This window comes from Mya arenaria, chromosome 8 (assembly GCF_026914265.1).
Source record: "Mya arenaria isolate MELC-2E11 chromosome 8, ASM2691426v1".
Lineage (NCBI taxonomy): Eukaryota > Metazoa > Mollusca > Bivalvia > Myida > Myidae > Mya > Mya arenaria.
In genome coordinates, this window is record NC_069129.1 from 49,345,452 (window position 1) to 49,366,345 (window position 20,894).

Consider the following 20,894-nt stretch of genomic DNA (forward strand, 5'->3'; position numbering starts at 1 on the left):
GAAGTTTACAATATTTTATTTTATGAATGTAATTCTGTTAAATTAATAAGAACTTAAAGACATAAACAAAATATATATAATAGTCATAACAAATACACTATAGAATATATGGTGTTAATGATGTTAATCTGGCATATACAGACAACCACATCAGTAAAACGCATGGCATTTAAGTTTTAACAATAAATGGTTGTAAGACCATCTTCTATATGTAAGTGTTTTGATAGCATGATGTTATAACACCGAAGTTGTACAACCATTATCAATACCAAAACATTAGAAAGTAAAAGTCACCAGAATAGCAAAAAATTCAACATGACTACAATAAAAAAGTGTCTACAAAATTTACAATAACAATTATCATATTAACAAGATCCTAATCGAAGTTACCACTTCGTAGCAAAATATTCTAAACAATATCCTTAAATAATATGAATATAGAAAAACAAGACATGTAAGCACATTTTATAACATAAAACCATATCAAGCACATTCGTCTTGTAAAAGGACACCTTACCAATTCGTTTTATCCATATAGTTTGCGATTTTACAAACGTATTACATGCATTATCTCTAAGTGTTAATATTATGTGATGTTTTTTGAAAAAAAATATGGATTAACTTCATTTCTTGTTTTAACCTTCTTAAACCGACAAAATAGAACAGTTTACTTATTATTGTTGCTACTGTAAGAAGAGATGGGTGTATAACAGACATACGGAGCTGTTGCATACCAGTTAATCACAGTATAATCACGATATCAACGTGTATCATATACTGAATTCCAGTTAACTGGCCAGTCGCAAAACCAATTATTTCGAATCAATGCATTAGCTTATGCAACCATGTGCTCCTATTTATTAACAATACAATCTGATTGTTTGACAACTGGCGACTAGTCAATTATATAATTCAATACTCACATACGTATGTGTTGGACATAGATCTACCGCAACCAATTGTATTAAACCTTCTCCAAAGGTTGTCTTTTGGCCAATTGGAAAATTTAAATGATTTAATTGGTTTATAGTAATTATTGGGAAAAAACTTTGGTCTATCAATAAACATTTTTGCTAACTGACCAAACAAAATAATTAACCAGTTGTATACAATTGGCTGCAGCTGTATTAGAATTTGTCGGCTATTTACAAATGTATAATTTCAGAAAAACAGAATAAGTGCACTATACATACACAACACATGCAAATATTTGTCCATTATTTGTACAGATAAGAGTCTTAAAGTACGGTCTTAAAATAGAAGCATAGGCAATACTCCACGGACATGTTCCAGTTTTTGATTCTTTCATACTATATTGACGACGGATACATATATACAGGAGGCTAAACATGTTTCAATTGAACCTGGTTTCTAGCGTTTATAACTTTGACATTCTATTCTTATAAAAGATATTATAAAGATATTATAAAAAATATCTAGCATCTGACTGGCTCTGATGTATGGTAATCAAAGAACTCACCGTACGATACTTACTCGAATTGAGTATTGATTATATTTATTTTGAAACAAATATCTCAAATGGTACGTCTAAAACTTTCAACTCTGAAAATATTTGTCTTGCAATACCTCGTCGTACGACCGTTCGAAAGGCCTGACTGTGTACTCAGTCAACATCACTGAGTACATAGTGAACACATTTTACAATATGTCGGCTTGATTATATTTAAGAAAAAACTATATCAGAACTAGCCAAAACACTGTAGTTCACGAGCCTTAGTAAGTGTCAAGTCAAATCATTTATAACAAAAATGATGAACAAACAGTTCTTTGTTATATCACGTAATTACCGACGTGTTCTCTTCGGACTTATTCGGCCAAAGAATGTTTATCAACCTTTGCTTAGGGAGCCATGCAATTAAAGTATAGTTGGTCTTTTTGCGCAGTTCTCAAGCACAGTCATCCACCGTTGCGCAACCTCGTGTTCCGGGGTGCATATGACAAGTTGCCTATCGCGTGCCTGCACAACTATCGAGTGTTGACCTGAAATGTTATATTGCGAATTAGTAACAATCTTTTTTTATCGAAATTTTTAGCGCATAAAATACGTTTTAATGAAAATCGAAATGCTTATGTCTGATTAACAGTAAGGCAAATGCTTTATAGATACAAATGTTGTTATATACAATGACAAGACTACCGCATTTACAGAAAAATGTCTAAAAAAACACAACATTTCACCGGTATTATAATAATGATTTGATTATTTTGTTAATACGCGTAGTAGAACTAAAATGTATAAGAAAAAATAATATGTTTCGGACATATGTTTATCTTAAATTACGAACGATACGTGGTAATTTAGGACAGTTTAAGTACATTGAGACATAATGTAGTTCATTTAATCCATTTTTTTTATTCTAAACTGTTTTTTTCTGGAACTGCTCAACCAGAGACTAAGAACAGCATACGAACATTATACGATTTATGGCTATTTTGAACTCACGGTTCAGATTCAACATGGAGATAGAATCACAGGTGGACACTGAAAGCGATTTCGTTGGCCTTCCAGGTTTTTTGCACCACTGAATCGTTATCCATTTAGCGTCATTGTCGGTGTCCTGATGCTCCAGTAAAGTGACATAGACACGGTGACTCCAACCAGCTTTTGTTTGCTTTTGAAAATAACCTGTTTTAAACGATATAAACAACTTACATTATGTATATGCCATGTGACCCACCGTCCGCTTTCTGAGTCATCAATAAAAATATTCTTATTCCTTTTAATAAGAATATAATCTGATGATTATATTTTGTTAAAATCAAAATATATTTTATCAAATTTGCAAGCCAACTCTTTTTTGTACATAAATAAAAAGTACTAAAACAATTTAAAACATATTTTTATTTAGTTTAACTATTACACCTTTAAATGTACGTCGCTTATAATAAACTTTTTAAACATTATACTTGTATGCGAACTGTATAATTACATTTTAAAAACGTGCACCATATACTAGTATCATTTAAAAAAAATGTACCATTGATTATTTCCATAGGTTGGACGTTCAGATGTGTTCGAGGTCTGTATTTGTTTGGTGATGATAGCTCGATTTTCTCAGCCGGATATGAATGACTTTTATCTGAAATGTCAGGCTGTGTCAATTGTTTTGGGCCGTGGAAACAATCTGTTTTGTGCAAAACAGTTCCTATTGTTTGATGTCTATTCCTTATTCCATGATGCAATATCTGAAAAAGCTTTTCCCCCAAATGTCTTCCTCTTTCTACTCCACATATACGTTCATTGTAGTGGAAGTGAACGGTGATGCTTTGTTTAGTTTTATTGTACACCACCTGACAAATTGTTTCCTTACTTAACTTTGCAAGCCAAATGTTCTTAATCGATACTGTGTATGGGTAGTCAGGTGTTCCACTAGCGATCATGTCTAACTTTGTCAAGTCATTGATAATGAGATAATGGCGACCGAAACTGGCCTTATTTTCCGGCTGCAGCAAATTTACTATATCTATATACGGCAACTGTCCATGCTCTATGTCTGCTATCATTTGTTTTTTGTTTTCTTCAAGAAACTCACTAAACGTCATATCGTTGGAGGGTTGAGCTGATATAGGTATAACATTTATCCCTCTGACTACCTCATTTGCTATTGCCGGTATTTCTGCCCGTAGATCGATATCTGTAAGTATTGTCACATTTGGTTGTCCTGTTTCAACAGCTAACAATAACTGGTAGACCGAAGCAAATAGCTGAAACAATGTGGCATCCGAATCACGCAAAAACGCTAAAATTTCATTGTAATTATTCGGACCTATTGTTTTTGATGTAGACCTGAAAAACTTGGCTTGCGGTTCACTCACTTCCTTAGTAAGAGAACATGGAGTGGCAAATTCTATCCTTTGTTTCCAGTAATTTAGACATGCTTTTCTTTTGGCACGAAGTGTTTCGTTAATGGCTTTCCTCGGGTGAATTTCGCTGAAGTGAGCATCTATGGACTTGTTTTGCTGTAGTGAGTCTAAATATGTTTTCATTTCCTTGAAAATCAACAAAATTGACGTCATATCAGACACAACCTTGTGAACACTTAGACGAACGAGTGTGCAGCTGCTTGTTTGGCCAATCTGAAATTTTATTGGATACTGAGTGTCTAAATCAAATGTTATAGTGTCTCTCTGATCACGAGCTTCTGTAAATTTGTCAAGCATTTGGTTGAAAGGAACGATTTCCAATGGAATTATATTGAGTGCAGCATCTTCGACTACAACATAATTATCGTAACCTTCTTCCTTTATATGGCATCGAAGTTCACGGAAACGAGACAATAAATGTGCAATATAGTTCTTGAAATTTTCAATTGTCAATGCCGTTCCTCTAATTTCGATATCAGTCATGTACGTAAGGCCAGGGTCGTACTTAAAATGGCGATAACTCATTAAATCGGGAATCTGGGTGACTGCAGGTTTTCCGATTGACTCTTCTGAATAGTTTTCCGTGAAGTGGTTTTCTTGTGTTTCCGAAACTTCCAATCGCTCGAAGCAAAAGTCTACAACATCCCGTATTGTACTTGAGCCTGACATTATTTTGACTACAGGATATTGAACACTGAAAATCGTTCGTAAGCTATTTAGAAACCCTGTTGCAGACAAGGAGTCAACTCCTAGGTCAAAAAATGTTTGATCATCTTCAAGTTTTGTAGTATCGCTAACAAACTGCTCACTAATAATTGACAATATGATTTTTCGAACTGCAGACCTCTTTCCACGTAAAGTCAGATTTCTTATCTGATGCAAACGGTTTTTCTCCTCTTGGTTATGGAGTTTTACAGCATCGGTCACACCGCTTTTGAGTAGTCCACTGAACTTGACCTTTTCCTCTTTAACTGCACTAGAATGTGATAGAACTTCCCAATTAAGGTCAGCAAAACAGATGTTTGTCTCATTGCACAGAAGCGCATCCGTAAAATATTCCTTTGTTTTTTCTTCGGATAAAATTCCTATTCCTAGGTTTTGCAATTTATTGGCAACCTTTTCGTCTTCTACCGACATCCCTACTGCCAATGCGCCCCAATTTATCGACTGGCCGCTCATTCCTTGTGATCGTCTATATAGTGCCATACTGTCAAGAAAGCTATTGGCTGCTGCATAGTTTGTTTGTCCATGGTTTCCCAACAAGGATGTCACTGACGAATGCATTACGAAGTAATCCAGAGGCAAGTCCTTAAAAGATACGTGTAAGTTCCACGTCCCATCAAGTTTTGGCTTGAGAACTTTCACAAGCGTTTCTTCTGTCTGATTTTCATAAACTGCATCGACTAGAACACCAGCACCTTGAAAAATACCACGTATTGGGACACCGTTTAATGCGAAACATAGTGATTTTCTAGCCAGGTACAGTGACTCTAAATCGGTAACATCAACTTGCAGTGTATGTATCGTACAAGAACACCCTGTTTCTAAGTCTTTGAAATACTGAATTTGTTCAGCACCTGGCTGGCGCCTAGAAAATATTGCAATATGACCGGCTCCTGATTCTGCAATATGTTTCACCAGAACACGGCCAAGGCCGGTCAACCCCCCAACTACAATGTAACAACCGCACTTTCGAAACAGACTTGACATTTCGACTTTGTGGGGTATGTTTGCGTCTAGTTGAATATCAAGTGTTTGTACAACGGACGTTTCAAACATATTGGCTATGTTTGTATTGGATTCCAAACCGTTTCTTGAAATGTTTTGCAATGTGGATTGAACACATTTACGCAATCCTTGCGAAACGAAAATGTCTGCTGGAGAAACTACCACAACGGCCACTGTTGGATAAGTCATCCGAATATACGCTTGGAGATTGACGGATACATTTCCTGATAAAGCCACGATGCTTGTTTTGTTTTTGCATTTGATAATGACTTTGTCGATGTCAATTGATGAAAATCGTACGAGTGGAACAATAGTTATACCAACCTTACTGCTTTGAATATGTTTAACGCTCTTTATATCAACAAATTCAATTTCACATGATTTCGTTGCACTCATTTGAACAAAAACTTCTTTAACACATTGTCCATTCATAGTTGAATTTCCAAACAAAAGGACGCGGGATCCGTCTTGGATATTTTGGATAATCTGGTCTAGCAGGATGGCATGTAGTAAAACACCAGGTGTCGGGGAATATTTTGACAAAGGCCAAGTACATTCTTTCGGTATGTGAACAATTGGATATTGAACTGGAACAGGGTATAAGAAACCTATCTCGATATCACCGGAATCGGTTTCTTTCAAGAGCCCTTTTCCTTCTAAGGCTATAACATTGTGGCTTTGCAAAATTATGTCAGGCCAAATTTCGGGAATATCTATTCCAGTCGTTTGGGAAAATGTCGTCAAAGGGTGAAGGCACATTGATGTTATCGCAACCCTTGATGCATTAAGATCATGTGCTGGTGCATCCCGGATCTTTGTATCAGCTAGAAATGGTTTTTTGACACGTTCAAGTGATTTCGATAGAAAACATGCACTTGATTCCAAGTCCTTTGATATTTCTCTTGTTCTGCCTATGTTGTTAAGATGAAAACGGGAAATGCTGATATGGTACACAGAGGTTCCAGATACAATCAGTTCTGCGTTTGCACTATCCATTAACCTAAACACGGTAATCAACGTGTCTAAATCCAAATCGTTTTTATCGACATCAACTAAGCGGAGATCCAAATGAACTTTTTCGTGGCGTAAGGCACGTACCATTCCCCACATGTGGCTGCCTTCTACATTCACACACGTTTGAGTTTTGTAGAAATGGTCTTGAGTGTTATCTGTGATGACATATATAGGGCATTGTAGTTCGTTCTTCTGACACCAACCAAGAAACTCTCGGAATCTAAAGAATCCTCTAGCAGCAGAATATGAGAGATTGTCTTGCGCAACAACCGGCTGGTTGACGTAAAAAAGAGCTGCTAATGGTTTAAGATTGCTTTGCTGTTCGATAGCGCTTTCAGCTTCTTCTATGCAAAGAATTCCTTGAGTTTCAACAAACTTTGAAAACCATGTTTTATTATCCAGCGGCTTTGCGGAATAAAACATACCTCCCCTTCTTTCTGTGGTTCTAGAAACGTCAAGAGACGTATTTCCGACAACGTAGGTATGTTTGTATTTGGTGCTTTCGTCTAGTGTGCGTGTGTAAAAGTCTAGAATCTCTAGTAAAACAAATCCTGCAGGATTCACCAATACTAGATTGAAGTGGAACTCGTTGTAAGTCTGACTTACTAACTTCACGTACACGTATAACATTCTCTGTTCTGGATCGATTGGTCCGAACAAGGTGATTCTTTCACTGCCCTTTGGCAAAGCAATATCAATGTTCTCATTGATAAAATTTGCAAAAGTCTGAAACATTGCATCAACAATTGCAGGATGAATAATGGTATTTTGTATTTCTCTTGCAATATTGGCTGGGATGAAAATTTCAGAAATACATTCAGTAGCAGAGCACCATGATTTTTCAATCAAAGCAAGTGAAGGGCCATATTCAAACTGCAAACCTCTCAGCGCTTGATAAACTGAGCTTTTATCCTTAACTTTTTGGCATTTGTTGAAAAGGGATTGAAGTTGTACATGTTTTGTTTCCTTCGTCTCTCTAGGAAATACTTTTCCCTTTGCAACAACAACCCCCAATTTGTTTTGGCACCGGAAATGGACAGTTGACTTTTGTTCTATACTTGTTGAAATGTCAAGGATAGATTCATCGTTTGGTTGTAATGTTACAGGATTGACAAAGTCAACTGAAACTGACAAACTAAATGCACTTTTACCCAGAACCTTCATTCCAACGAAAAGTGCAGCATCGATGTATGTTGCACCAGGTACCAAAATTGTACCTGACATGCGATGGTCAAAGACAAATGGTGTCCTTGAATTCGAAAGATGAGCTTCAAATTTTGATTGTGTTCCATTTAACATTGATGTCATAAACATATGTGAAGTATTGCCGTCGGATTTTATACCTTCAACATACTGTTTCATTTTTTCAGACACATGCAATGTTTTTGATTTTTGAAAGTTGTATTTCGGTATAGAGATTGGATTTCTCCATCCAGAAAACAAATTCATCAAATTTAGTTCAACCCCTGTCTGGAAAAGATTCGACAACGAATCAAACATGCATTGGAATTCTTTGTTGAAGTTCATTGACTGTTGACAATTAAATGATCCTTCCTCGAAAATATCTGCAAGATGAGCTTTCAGCACCGGCTTTGGTCCAATTTCAAGAAAGATGTTATGTTTTGTATTTGATGCAGCTCGTTTTACACTCTGATAAAACAAAACAGATTGTCGGACATTCTTGGCCCAGTACTCGCCTGTTGTGAAATCTGTTTCCGAAGCAACTTCTGCCGTCACGGTCGAAATGATGTTATATTTGATTTTTTGTCTGTGCTGTATTTTACCAATCGCTTCGATGATTTCTTCTCTGCAAGATTCAACCAAAGGGCTGTGATATGCACTTGCAACGCCAAGCTTTCTAATCAAAATATTTGTGTTTGTTTCTGTAGCCTTGTATTTCTCTAGACGTGTCTTAATGACTTCTATTTCTGAACTGTCGCCCGACAATGTGCAACCAACGGGACTACTGTAAACAGCAATACTGGTATTTATGTACTGTGAGCAAATCGTCTCTAAAACATTCATATCTACTCCTTTGACCACCATCATTGATCCATTTTGATGTTTGGCTAGTATCTTAGATCGATGAACTATGATTCGTACAGCTTCTTCCAATTCAATGCGCCCAGAAATATGAGCCGCTGCGACTTCTCCAACGGACTGGCCAATAATGACGTCTGGTTCTACTCCAAAGCCTATCCATACATTTGCAAGAGCAACCTGAACAGCAAAAATTGCAACGTGATTGAGAAATGGATCGTCGTATTGCGTTTCCTGGCTGCTAAACAGGTCGGAAAGTCGTAGGTCCGCGAGAGGTTGTAAAAACTCATCGATTTCTTGAACTGTTTTTCTGAATTTCAAGTTTGTCATAAATTGGCATCCCATGCCAGTCCATGTCGTTCCAACGCCACAGAAGACAAACACAATATTAATATTTGTATGTTTGCGTTGTGGGGGCATTGTTATCTTGCGATGTGCATCTTTTTTAATTTCCTCGACTGTTGAGCCTGCAACGATTGTGCGATGAAGGAAATGGTCTCTCCGTATTAGAGAAGTGTATGAGACATCTTGGAGGTCAACTTTTCTTTCAGAAATGTCTTTGATAAATACTTCTAAATTCATTTCAAGTGATTTCCTGTCAATTCCGGATATACCGAATAAAAGTGGAGTTGTGTCTGCTCTAGAACAATTACTTCCATGCATCTCAGAACTCTTAACAACAGCATGACAATTCGAGCCTCCAAACCCAAACGAATTAACGCAAGCAACACGTTGCCCCATTTCGTTTGCTTTCCATTCTGACACATCAACGGGAATGTCGATGTTGAGCTTCTCAAGGTCTATTCCCTTGTTGATATTCCCTTTATCGCGTTGAAGATGAAGCGATGGAACAAATTTTCCTTCCTTCATCATTAGGAGTACTTTGATAAGACCAGCTACCCCTGCAGCGGATTCAGTGTGGCCAATATTCGTTTTTACTGATCCTATTAATAGAGGATTTGCTTTTTGACTTCGACATTCTGAAAAGAACGATCCCAATGCATTTGTCTCCGTAGGGTCACCGATGGGTGTTCCAGTTCCTGTGAAAAATTACATCGGTATCAGCTGACAACTCAGTATATTTAGAAGCAATAAACCAATATAAGGCTATTTTCAATTGCGGCTATGAACAAAGTAGCTTATACGTTCTGATTGTTTGGCATAACAGCCTTTGTATTGGCAACTGATTCTTACTGAGTTATTCACTGTAAACATAATCGTATCATTACTAAATCAATCTAAGCGACAGGTATATTTCGCTGCTACAAATATAATTATAGTTAGAAAAGGATTTCCACATCAATCTGTGATAAGATATGATAATGACCTCCATCTTGCATGTTTCCAATATGAAATTGTGCATGTCGCATTGATAAGTTTATGATGAGAACATATTTCTTTTATCCACCGCTTTGTGGAGGATGAATAATGAGAAACAGCTGCGCAACGCCTTACGCTTCTTACGTGTAACAACACGTAGTCTAGTATATATTTAAATAGTATTGTTATGATATGTATAGATGAATAAAGTGAGATTATAAATTTACCGTGAGCCTCTATGTACTGAATTGTTGATGGATCGATGTCGTATTTTGTGTAAACGTGCTTAAACAAAGCCTGCTGCTGGCTCCCAGATGGTGCAGTCATGGGTTGTGCTGCTCTACCGTCTTGGTTTGTGCCTGTTACTATCACTCCCCATATTTTATCATTATCAAGTTGTGCCTTTAAAAAAACATTCATTCATTATTGTGTGTTATTTGAAAACATGGCTATACGTCGACAACAACCTACATTTAGAAACAAATCGTTTTCCTGTTGATGTTTTTTCGTTCTAAATTGCCTGGTGTAATGCCAAATACTGTTTATTAATAGCAAATGGCATTATCAAGTCATTCAAGTTTATCCCATTGCTATGGAGAACCGGGAAAGTTTTAAATACTCGCTCAGTGTAATAAAATTGACTATACGTACAATATTTATGCATAAAGGTTAGACAGACTAAGACTAAAAGAAGACATAACATAAAGAGGCTCGCTGACAGGTGTGTTTGCTACAATTATTGATTAATTCTTGTATATCTTATATAGCTGTTCTACGCTTTGTTTTATCTTGTTTGCTGTCAAATGTTCATGCATATAAAATGTTAACCTGTTTAAGTGGTTTGAGAATAACCACACCGCATCCTTCACCTCGGGCATATCCGTCGGCTGTATCGCAGAAGGTCTGGCATTGGCCAACAGCTGACATCATTCTGATTGAAAATGTAAGTTTTTTCTGCATTTGAAACAATACTGAAAGAAATGTTTAATACGTTGTAAACGACAAGTATTAATCTTTTTGTATAAACTCGAGTATATCATTCATACCTGGCTTTACTTAATGTTATGAACATGTCTGGATACATGATGCTGCTCACTCCACCGCAAATTGCCTGACAGCAATCACCTTGAAAGAAAGTGAAACAAAATTTATGTTTCAAACTAACGAGACATTACCACACCGACATTTAATAAGAAATATAGGAAGGAACTATATTTTCTTTTTCATATATTAAACCAGGTGACAAAACGCCGGTGAGAGAGGGATGTAAATATGTCTGTATCGAACCCGTGCTTGGTTCGATCCCCACCGTGGGAATCATACGGAGGCATCTCACTGTGCACTAACGTATCAGTTCATACAAAGAAGTATGATAGTAGCCGTTATCTGATATCGACACATTCTAACTAAAACTAATCCATATGAATTCAAAGCACCATACAATTATGCAGAACCTCAATTATATTTATTTTTATAGGTACTAGTTCTTTACATGAAAACGTGATTAAAAATTTAGAAAATATAAGTTTGATTCAGGTTCGCCTCTAAAGCATAATGGGAACTGTAGGGCCTAGCTAGCATTCAAATCTGTTCGCAGTTTCTCTTGCGAATATTGGATTATGTGTGTTCTGTTTTGTCGCATTGTGGCGTTTCTAGTTTTTATTGAATCATTATCTTCGTGAACACACTATTTTATAATAGTTGTATATTGTTGTGATATTAAAGTTAAAATTGTTTTTGTAACTTACATTAGCATTTAATACATACCTGAAAATTATAGATATGACATATAATAATACATTTGATTTTTAGTGCCAACCAAAATTATGGCAGTGACAACAAATTGAATGGCTGTCATGTGACCGCCACAATAAAAAACGTTTAAAGAAATTAATGGCAGCCATCTTGAGAAATATGCAACTATAACAAAGAAAGGCTCTGAACATAGCCCTTAGTTTTGGAATGTAAACAAATCAAAAGGATAAGTCACCTTATACATGACTGCTCTTGACCTTAAAACAGCGGATATTACGCAGAATAACAAAATGGCTGACATTGTGCGAGTACATAAAACTTACGATCAATAATGCAAGAAATATGGATATAACGTCGCACCAGCGGTTAGCAAAACAAATGCATTTTAACACCAATATATCGAAGGAAGCTATTATCAAACGTTTTAAATATTAAAGCATGCCTATTTTGAAAAGGGTCACTACAATCTTGGAATAATATTTTCCCCGCTAATAAAGGCGATGCTCCTGCAACCTTTACTTTTTCTGCTGACCTGTATCTTCATCGGTCTAGAGTATTCCTTCTCTTCCGTTTGATCCTGCATAATATCTTGTTGGTTCCATCCAATGCTAGGATGTTCCATTGTGCTCCTGCCCTTACATGACCCATGGGTGCTCGTGGCTTCTTCTGTGGAAGTTTTTCCGCCTCACAAACGTCACAAGCACCGACGTAAAGCTTAACATCTTCCTTCATCATATACCAATAAAAGCTTTCCAAGAGTTGGTGGCCTTAACCCCATATGACCATCGGTCAATCCATCGTGAACAAGGCCCAGGACATCATTTTTGAGTTTATTTGGTATTACCATCTGCGGTTTCTTTTTCGGACACTGTTTACGGGAAAAATACCGTCTACTAAGGACAGATTTCGCCAGATTATACCAAAGTGCCTTGTCGCAGGCTCTTTAGTGCAAACTCTTTACTTGGTTGACGTGCCTCTAGCAGTCCAGTGTAAACCAGTACTAGATCATTGTTGCGGGATTGCATGTTGGCGATCTCTGCATCTGGTAACCATCTACCCAATTGCAAACAGCTGTGGCCTTGGATGGCTCGATGGATGATGTTGACGGAGTTTCATCATCGACAGCTCTGACCACCAATACAATGTCTACGCCACACACGTCTTGGAGTTTGACAGTTGGAGCCCTTCCTGAAACGATTGATTTCTGGGTATTGGTCACTTCACTTCTGACCGTAGACGGTGGTTCTAAACGCATAAGCTGCGCTCGTCTTTTTCACTTTGAGCATGGACCGCATTTCAGTGGCTCTTCGGTGTCAACTGCTACGCACGTGCAGTCGCTATGCATAGGACATATTGACAAAGCCTCACAATAACCTTGAAGACGACCATGTCTGTACTTAATCTCCAATTGATATTAAACCAGGATTTCTAGCCACCTAGTAACTAAATCGGTGGGCTTTTTCAGCCTGAATAACCAAACAAGGGCCTGGTGATCTGTTCGAACTCAGAACCTCCGGCCTAACAGGTATTGACAAAAATGCTGCACGAAGAAAGATGACTGCTAACAATTCCGGATCTCTAACACAATAATTGCGCTCCGCTCTGTTAAAACCACGACTTTCAAAAGCTATACTCGTTCTCGACCATTTTGCACTTGAGCCAAGACCACACCTGTGCCGGTACCGGAAGCGTCAACATCTAAGATAAACTGTCCAGCATCTTAACGAGGGTGACCAATAATATCAGGACTTGTCAAACACTTCTGCAATTTGGCGAAAGCCTTTTCACATCCATCACTCCATACATATGGCTTGTCGATTTTTGTCAGCTCGGTCAACGTATGAGCGATCTTTGCGGTTTTCCTACAAACGTCGGTAATAAGACCAAGTGGCTACAAAATGTTTTACTTTTTTAGCGTTGACTGGCCGCGACCAAGCTAGAATGTTGGCCACATTGGTCGGGTCGGGACGCCAAACCTTGGCAGAGACCACATGTCCGAGAAACGTTACTTCGGTCTGCAATAGCTGGCATTTCTCTGGCTTTTACTTCAGACCGGCTGCTACAATACTGTCTAAAACCTCTGCTGCTCTGGTCACATGCTCATCAAAACTGCGACAGAAGACGATATTGTCATCTATATATACAAGACAGGTGACCCAATGGAGTTCTTGCAGCGCGAGCTCCATAACACAGTGGAAAGTCCCGCTTGCATTGTTAAGTTCAAATGGCATACGGACCATCTCATAATGTCAGTATTTACAGAAAAATGCAGTTTTCGCGATGTCCTTTTTTACTGGTATCTGGAGAGGTATAAGTCTGTTGTTAGGTCAAAACTACTAAATATGGTGGAACCTGCCACTGCGTCGAGACAGTCCTGTATTCTAAGCAAATGGAAGCCGTCTGGTTTCACCAGCTCATTGAACTTTCTGTAATCTACACCTGGTCGTATGGCTACCGACTTTTTTCTTGAGGACGTTTGGTCAGGCCCAAGGGGATGTGCTCTTGCGTATTACACCTTTGTGAAGTAATTCCTCAAACGCTCTTTTCTCTTTATCGGCATGCGCAAGTTAAACTCGTCAGTGCCGCTGTTTTACTGGCGGGGCCTCACCTGTGTTGATTGGGTGCTCTGCTAGATTAGTGAGTCCCAATTCCCAATCATGTTTGGAAAACGCACCCTCGTACTTCACATAAAAGCAATCTTATCAAACGTTTTCAACCAGACGTTCCTGTTCTCTTTTCCCGTAAATGGTTGCAATTTGAAGTTAGGCTGGTTTTGCCGCCTGTCTCTCGCCGCGTGTCTCCTTGCCTTTCAAACGCCATTTGCCGGTCGGGCATCTCAGCGCCATAGTTGTCGTCCATGTGGCCGGCTCTCATATGCTCTTGGTTTATAACCTCACCCCGCCGGTTGTAATGGGAGTTATTTGCATCAGCTTCCCATCTGTATTCATGCGCGGCTTCTTCTGGTTCCGGTCTCATCATTCGTCGGTACTTTTCGCTGGTGTTTGTGCTTCCGCTAGTACATAGGTACACTGGGCCGCTTTTAATACCAGTAGCTCGGTAACCACCTCTTTTAAACACCAGCCATGTCTGACATCATTGCTGACATTTGAGTCTTGGCTGGTTCGCTAACGTCAGGATGCGTATGTCGCTCATCAGGATTTGCGTTGCGGTATGTGCTGCAGTCGCCAGCCTCCTCTCGTTCGCCGAATTGATCTCGTGCTCCCGTCCTTGTCCGGCTTCTAGTTCTTTGGAAGGTTACCTCTTCGTCGCTTTCGTGGATTGCAATGTTATGCGTAGATGCGTATCACTGGATTGGTATAGAATAACCAATCACACTTTTGACATTAGATTGTAGGGGGCTTACCCTAGTTTCACGCTAGTGAAATTTACTTGTCACAAATGTATGTGGACGCAATCTAAAACGCAATATTCCGTTTCAACTTCTTGTGAACTGTGCTAACAAGCTCAGCTTGGCTCTCAGGTGACCGACTCAACTCTGATATTAAGCAGACTATTCTATAGTCCGTACCAATTCCAACCAGGTATTGAAAACAGTTTTGTTCTAGTAATTGCAATCTAAGCAAGATAACACACACAAGTCACGCTACTTGCTCAATACAGTTGTCTGTCCTTGATAACTTCAATACATATATGTCCTGTAAATGCTATAGGCCTATGTAAATTGTATCCAGATTAAACGTTTGTAAAAATACGAATAAATGTTAAATTGAATCAAGGCCACATAACTTATATGCTTACTGAGTAATTATTATATAAAGCCCTTCTATAATATTACTATCGTTATTATTTTTTATTAAAACTCAGCTTTATTACTTTGTCGAACGTAACGTGATCTCTGAACAAAGGCTTGACTCAGACTGACTGCCAACGAAAATCGTGTCCCTTTTATACTCGCACTGCAACCGTAGGGTGGCGGAACGCTACTGCCATGAAACTAATGACAATGCCACCCCAAACGTTGGCAGTGCCAACCAAAATGATGGCAGTGACAACAAATTGAATGGCAGTCATGTGACCGCCACAACAAAGAACGTTTAAAGAAATTATTGGCAGCCATCTTTAAAAAATATGCAACTGATACAAAGAAAAGCTCTAAATATAGCCCTTAGTTTTGGAATGTAAATATAAACAAATCAAAAGAATGAGTCACCTTATACATGACTGCTCTTGACCTTAAAACAGCGGAAGTTGCGCAGAATAACAAAATGGCTGACATTGTGCGAGTACAAAAAACTTACGATCAATAATGCAAGAATTATGGATATAACGTCGCACCAGCGGTAAGTAAAACAAATGCATTTTAACATAAACATATTGAAGGAAACTATTAGTTAACGTTTTAAATCTTAAAGCATGCCTATGTTGAAAAAGGTCACTACAAGCTTGTTATTACCTATCTGAAGTGCACTTTTGACAAATGCAAATCCAGAGTCAGTTCATGATATTTTACCCCTCCTAATGTCAATATGTTCTCAATGGAATCGGGTATTTGTTAAATAAGATCAATTACATCAAACACAATATAATATGCCATATTTATAATATTCAGGTATGTATAAAACGCCAATGTAAATAACAAGAGGAATTTTAACTTGAAATTAAAGTTGCTCGTGTCCGAAGATCTTGGCACAACATTTAACTTGAAAAACAGCTTTAAATAATTCACAGCTAGCCAATATTTTTAATGCAGGGTGGGGTAAAGTTTATTTGAAGTGCACATTAACATTTTAATGTGTATTGATATTGTATCGAAAACTGTTGTGGGTTGTTGGAAGATACTTAAAAACAAAGGATTTTTTTGTCGGCACTTTTTCTATAAGGTAGTTGTTTAATAAGAACTTTCACGAGACCTAATTCAACCCGTTTCTTTTTTTATTTTCATTGTTCCTTAATATAAATAAAATTAATTATTTCGCCAAAGCTGAGAATGCACCTAAAATACATTGTTCTGATAAATGATAGTTTCAATACTTTTACTGTGCATGAATATTTAGAATTAGTTGAAACAACTTTAAAGCATTACCTGATCTAATAGCCTGGCATCCAAGGTGAATAGCCATCATTGCAGAGGAGCACGCCGTATCTACGGTTAAACAAGGCCCTTGTAAGTTGAACACATAGGATACCCTTGAAGATATTACTGTGGTGGACGAACCAGTTGCACTGTAGTTTGTGTTGCCTGATGAGTCCTGCATGCTCATTATCTTGTAATCGTCGTTCATGCAACCTGCCATTTTAAAAATACTAATAGCACATTCTTATTTAACCATATTCTGAAACTAAAATATTGAACCATCGATATATTAATTTTAGTAAAACCCTCAGGGTATAAAATTTCAATCACATTTTATTGGAGATTGATTTTTGGAAATGGAGGACGAATCAATCTAATCGTTATCACCGGTTGTGTCTGTTTATTTCGTTGGTAACTTAAAGGGACTATACACAAGATTGGCACCAAAACAGTAACGAATCTCAGGACAATTATTTAATAAAATGTTTTAATATTTCATAGCATAATTGCAAAAAAATACCAAAATGTAAAAAATAATCGAGTCGGAGACCGGGTTCGACCCGGGGTCGCCAAAATTGCAGTCCAGTGCTATATCCACTGTGCTACGGAGGTTCACCCGATATATTTGGCATATTTAAGATATGTACCTAACTTGGTAATATCACGTGATAACGTCGACGAGCCATTCACGCATTAGAATGAATTCTACTAGGTATACATAACTAGTTTTTTTTAATGGAAATATACGAAAGAGCTGCGAAAAATTACTTAATTGTAAATTATGTGGTACTTCAGTTAGTTAGTTTCAATGCATTGTACACATCGATACCAAAGATATGTCAGTTTTCGACAATTTTCTCTTTTTTTCGCTATTTCATCATACGGTTTAAATCTCTTTATTGGATGATATTTGTTCTGGTCATTGCCATTTCAGATTTCAATACATTTCTTTGCCTTCTTGGTTGGGCGTGTTGTTGGGCTTATTGCCGTCTAACTTTGCACAAATTTAAAGTTTGTCCAAACATTATTGTTAATAATCCTTTGTATTTGCCTTGTCAATGTAATGTAAAGCATATAAACATAAATTAAGGTTGAATTTGTATCGATGCCATGTATTGTATTGCCATGCTAGATAAAAGTGACTTCTCTTGATTAACTGTGAAATAGTCGACCTGTACGCATCAATGTAAACCAATATAGGTTAACATCGTCATTAGACTTTTATAAAAGCAGACATTTCACTATCCACAGTCTACTTGGTTTTACAACAAGCACTGACAATGGTAAAAAAGAGTATCAAGCAGAAGAAGGGGGCTGGTAGACCAATGACAATGACAGTCGGTGACAGAAAAAGACTAGAGGCCTGTTTTTGTTTCTATGGAAACTTTAGACATGAGCTGCAGTCTATTGGATTGCAGAAAAAAAGGGATTCATAGTAGTATCAGAGACGTATTCGGAACACATATGCTTCAACTGAGATAATAACATGTATCTATCCAAACCACCTGGCAACGTGGAACAATACTGGTTAGAAGGCTCATTGACACCAGCTAAATTTGAATGTGTGAAGTGACATCTGGTCCAAACCACCCAGATATTGTTAAAAGATGGTTACAGTCGGCAGAAATGAAATAACCCCTAAACACTTTTGAAAGCATTCCAAATTGGTTGCAATATTTTTCAGTGACCAAACTATAGTCCAAATCTGAATCCCTTTGAGAACATTAGGGCAGTTATTGAGGATTAAATCAACCAACTTTATCAATATCATGGAAAATAACAGGAAGTGGCTGACTACTGTGGCACTATGAGTTACAATTTGCTTCTTTGGTCAATGGTGTGATTTACCGTTTAAATGAGACAATAGGGGATATTGATGGACTGAAAAAAATATTGTGAATTAATTTGATATATTTGAGTTTAAGGTTTTGTGTTACAGAATTGTTTTGTTTTTTAACTTTTGAAGATGGTGTCCATAGTAAAGTTATTTAGTTTTTGGTACTTATTAAGGGGAGGTCATTTAGTAGAAGCTCGAATATGTCATTTTCAAAGTATATGTATACATGCCAAACAACGCAAATATTTTCTGTGGATTTTCGTTCCCCATGAATTCTGAGCGGAACTACTGACATATAGTTCATAGAATATAGTTTGTACGTGACAGGATTGCCATATCAAAATTTGATCCGTTCCAGTACAATTAGTTTGACTACATCTTAAAGCTACAACATATTAGTCCCCTGAATGATACAAACATCTTGGCCTATCCAGGTTAAGTTTTAGTAGGTTTCTCCCATGTATCTTCCTGTAAAAACAGTTTTGTTTACATACCTATATAGACTCCTGTCTTTGTACCGCTCATCTTGGCTCTTGTAAAGCCCCCATCCTCCATAGCCATGTGGACACATTCAAGAACGTATCTTTGCTGAGGGTCGATTCTTGCTGCTTCAACATCACTCACTCCAAATAACTTGTTGTCCCACATATCATGGCTTCAAAAATGATTTGAATCATATATTAATCAGTATAACATTTCATTAATAACAACTGCGCTAACAACATTGGCGATCACATATCACAACTATATACAAATGTATATACAGGAAAGTATTAATGATTTCGAAGAAAGCTTACCTTATAAATGTTCGTTTAAAAATGTATAGACCCCAAGGTTAAACATAGCTTGTATGTATACTCTACTAGAACATTCGTTTATTCTCATTTCTTTGAGGTATTGTTATCAATAAGCCTTATTCAATTGATATTTTTTCCGAAACAGACTGATATACTCACTCTTTAAGAAAACCTGCCTTAGTAACATAACTCTTCCCAACCGCATTTTTGTCTTTATTGTAGAAGGTCTCGTTGTTCCATCTGTCTTTCGGGATATCCTTCACGTGGTTTTCACAATTTACAAGCACCTAAGTAAACACATAAATAGTACGCGTCATTTATACACTATGGGGCTCCAGGTAATTGAAATAGTGAAAATATTTATTAAAATGGTCGCGTCTCGTCTTTTATTCACTTAGGGTCAGCGGGTTAATATAGGAATGGCACTGCTCTTTTGCTCTTCAAGGTAGTCAATACGTATATAATATCGTCCGCATCGCAATGACAGAACAAAAATACTATATTTCATTTGCAATTGCAAATAAATCATTTTTGTGTTAGAGCGCGAGTTCCAATGACAGTGAAATAGAAAATTGAGTAATATATTTAGCTGGAATCTTAAAGATGCACTCTCACAGATTGAACGTTTTGACAACTGTTTTATTTTTTGTCTTAGAACGAGCCAATTTTTGCGAAAATTCATGGAAACCAGTCATATAAGACCACATGAAAAAAAAAAATCACAGATTTTTATATTTAAGTTCAAAAGTTGATGGTATATGCATTTTTCTTAAACCGTTAGTAACGGTTTAAAGCTGCACTCTCACAGATTGACCATTTTTACCACTTTTTTTTATTTTTTGTCTTGGAAAGAGCAATTTTTTGCATAAATATCTACAAACCAATGATAAAAGATTGCTGACAAAAGATCAGATCGTAGAGTTTCATTTTTCCGTTCGAAAATTGATGTTTTATGGCTTAAACCGTTACTAACGGTTTAAGAAAAATGCATAAAACATCAATATTTGAACTTAAATATAAAAATCTGCGATCTAATTTTTTGACAGCAGTCTTGTTTCACTGGTTTCCATGGAAATTTGCAAAAATTGGCTGGTTCCAAGACAAAAATAAAAAAAGTTGTCAAAACGTTTAATCTGTGAGAGTTCAGCTTTAAGCCATAAAACATTAATTTTCGAACGGAAATATGAAAATCTACGATCCGATTTTTTGTCAGCAATCTTATATCATTGGTTTTCAGATATTTACGCAAAAAATTGCAATTTCCAAGACAAAAAAAAAAAAAAAAAGTTGTTAAAATGGTCAATCTGTGAGAGTGCTTTAATCAGCAAAACAATACTTACGCGCCAAAATTCCTCAGCATTGTCTGCTCCAGGAAACCTACAGCCTAAACCAACTACAGCAATTGCTACCTTGTCATCCATCGTTCCTTAGCTTTGAAATTTAAGAAATAATGTTTAACACTAAAATGTACATTGTTGAAAAT

The 20,894-nt window shown here is 37.1% G+C and overlaps 2 protein-coding genes across 4 annotated transcripts in view; one reads left to right on the forward strand and one right to left on the reverse strand.

The window, feature by feature from the left end:
* Nucleotides 1-20,894, reverse strand: part of LOC128242893 (phenolphthiocerol/phthiocerol polyketide synthase subunit C-like) — a 24,733-nt gene continuing 3,839 nt past the window's right edge. Inside the window, exons 2-11 of one of the 2 annotated variants that reach the window (XM_052960311.1) lie at nucleotides 20,752-20,842; nucleotides 19,571-19,698; nucleotides 19,109-19,269; nucleotides 16,787-16,990; nucleotides 11,034-11,112; nucleotides 10,816-10,918; nucleotides 10,215-10,389; nucleotides 3,000-3,101; nucleotides 2,465-2,647; nucleotides 1-2,001 (exon numbers count right to left, since the gene is read on the reverse strand). In XM_052960311.1, the coding sequence (XP_052816271.1) occupies nucleotides 1,877-2,001; nucleotides 2,465-2,647; nucleotides 3,000-3,101; nucleotides 10,215-10,389; nucleotides 10,816-10,918; nucleotides 11,034-11,112; nucleotides 16,787-16,990; nucleotides 19,109-19,269; nucleotides 19,571-19,698; nucleotides 20,752-20,832 (1,341 nt within the window). In that variant the 5' untranslated portion in view covers nucleotides 20,833-20,842 and the 3' untranslated portion in view covers nucleotides 1-1,876. Of the gene's footprint in view, nucleotides 2,002-2,464; nucleotides 2,648-2,999; nucleotides 9,708-10,214; nucleotides 10,390-10,815; nucleotides 10,919-11,033; nucleotides 11,113-16,786; nucleotides 16,991-19,108; nucleotides 19,270-19,570; nucleotides 19,699-20,751; nucleotides 20,843-20,894 lie in introns of both variants that reach the window. The other variant, XM_052960310.1, reaches the window with a different exon arrangement.
* Nucleotides 15,799-20,894, forward strand: part of LOC128242894 (patched domain-containing protein 3-like) — a 20,112-nt gene continuing 15,016 nt past the window's right edge. The window contains exon 1 of one of the 2 annotated variants that reach the window (XM_052960315.1): nucleotides 15,799-16,043. The gene's annotated coding sequence lies outside the window, so the exon portion shown is untranslated. The remainder of the gene's footprint in view (nucleotides 16,044-20,894) is intronic. The other variant, XM_052960313.1, reaches the window with a different exon arrangement.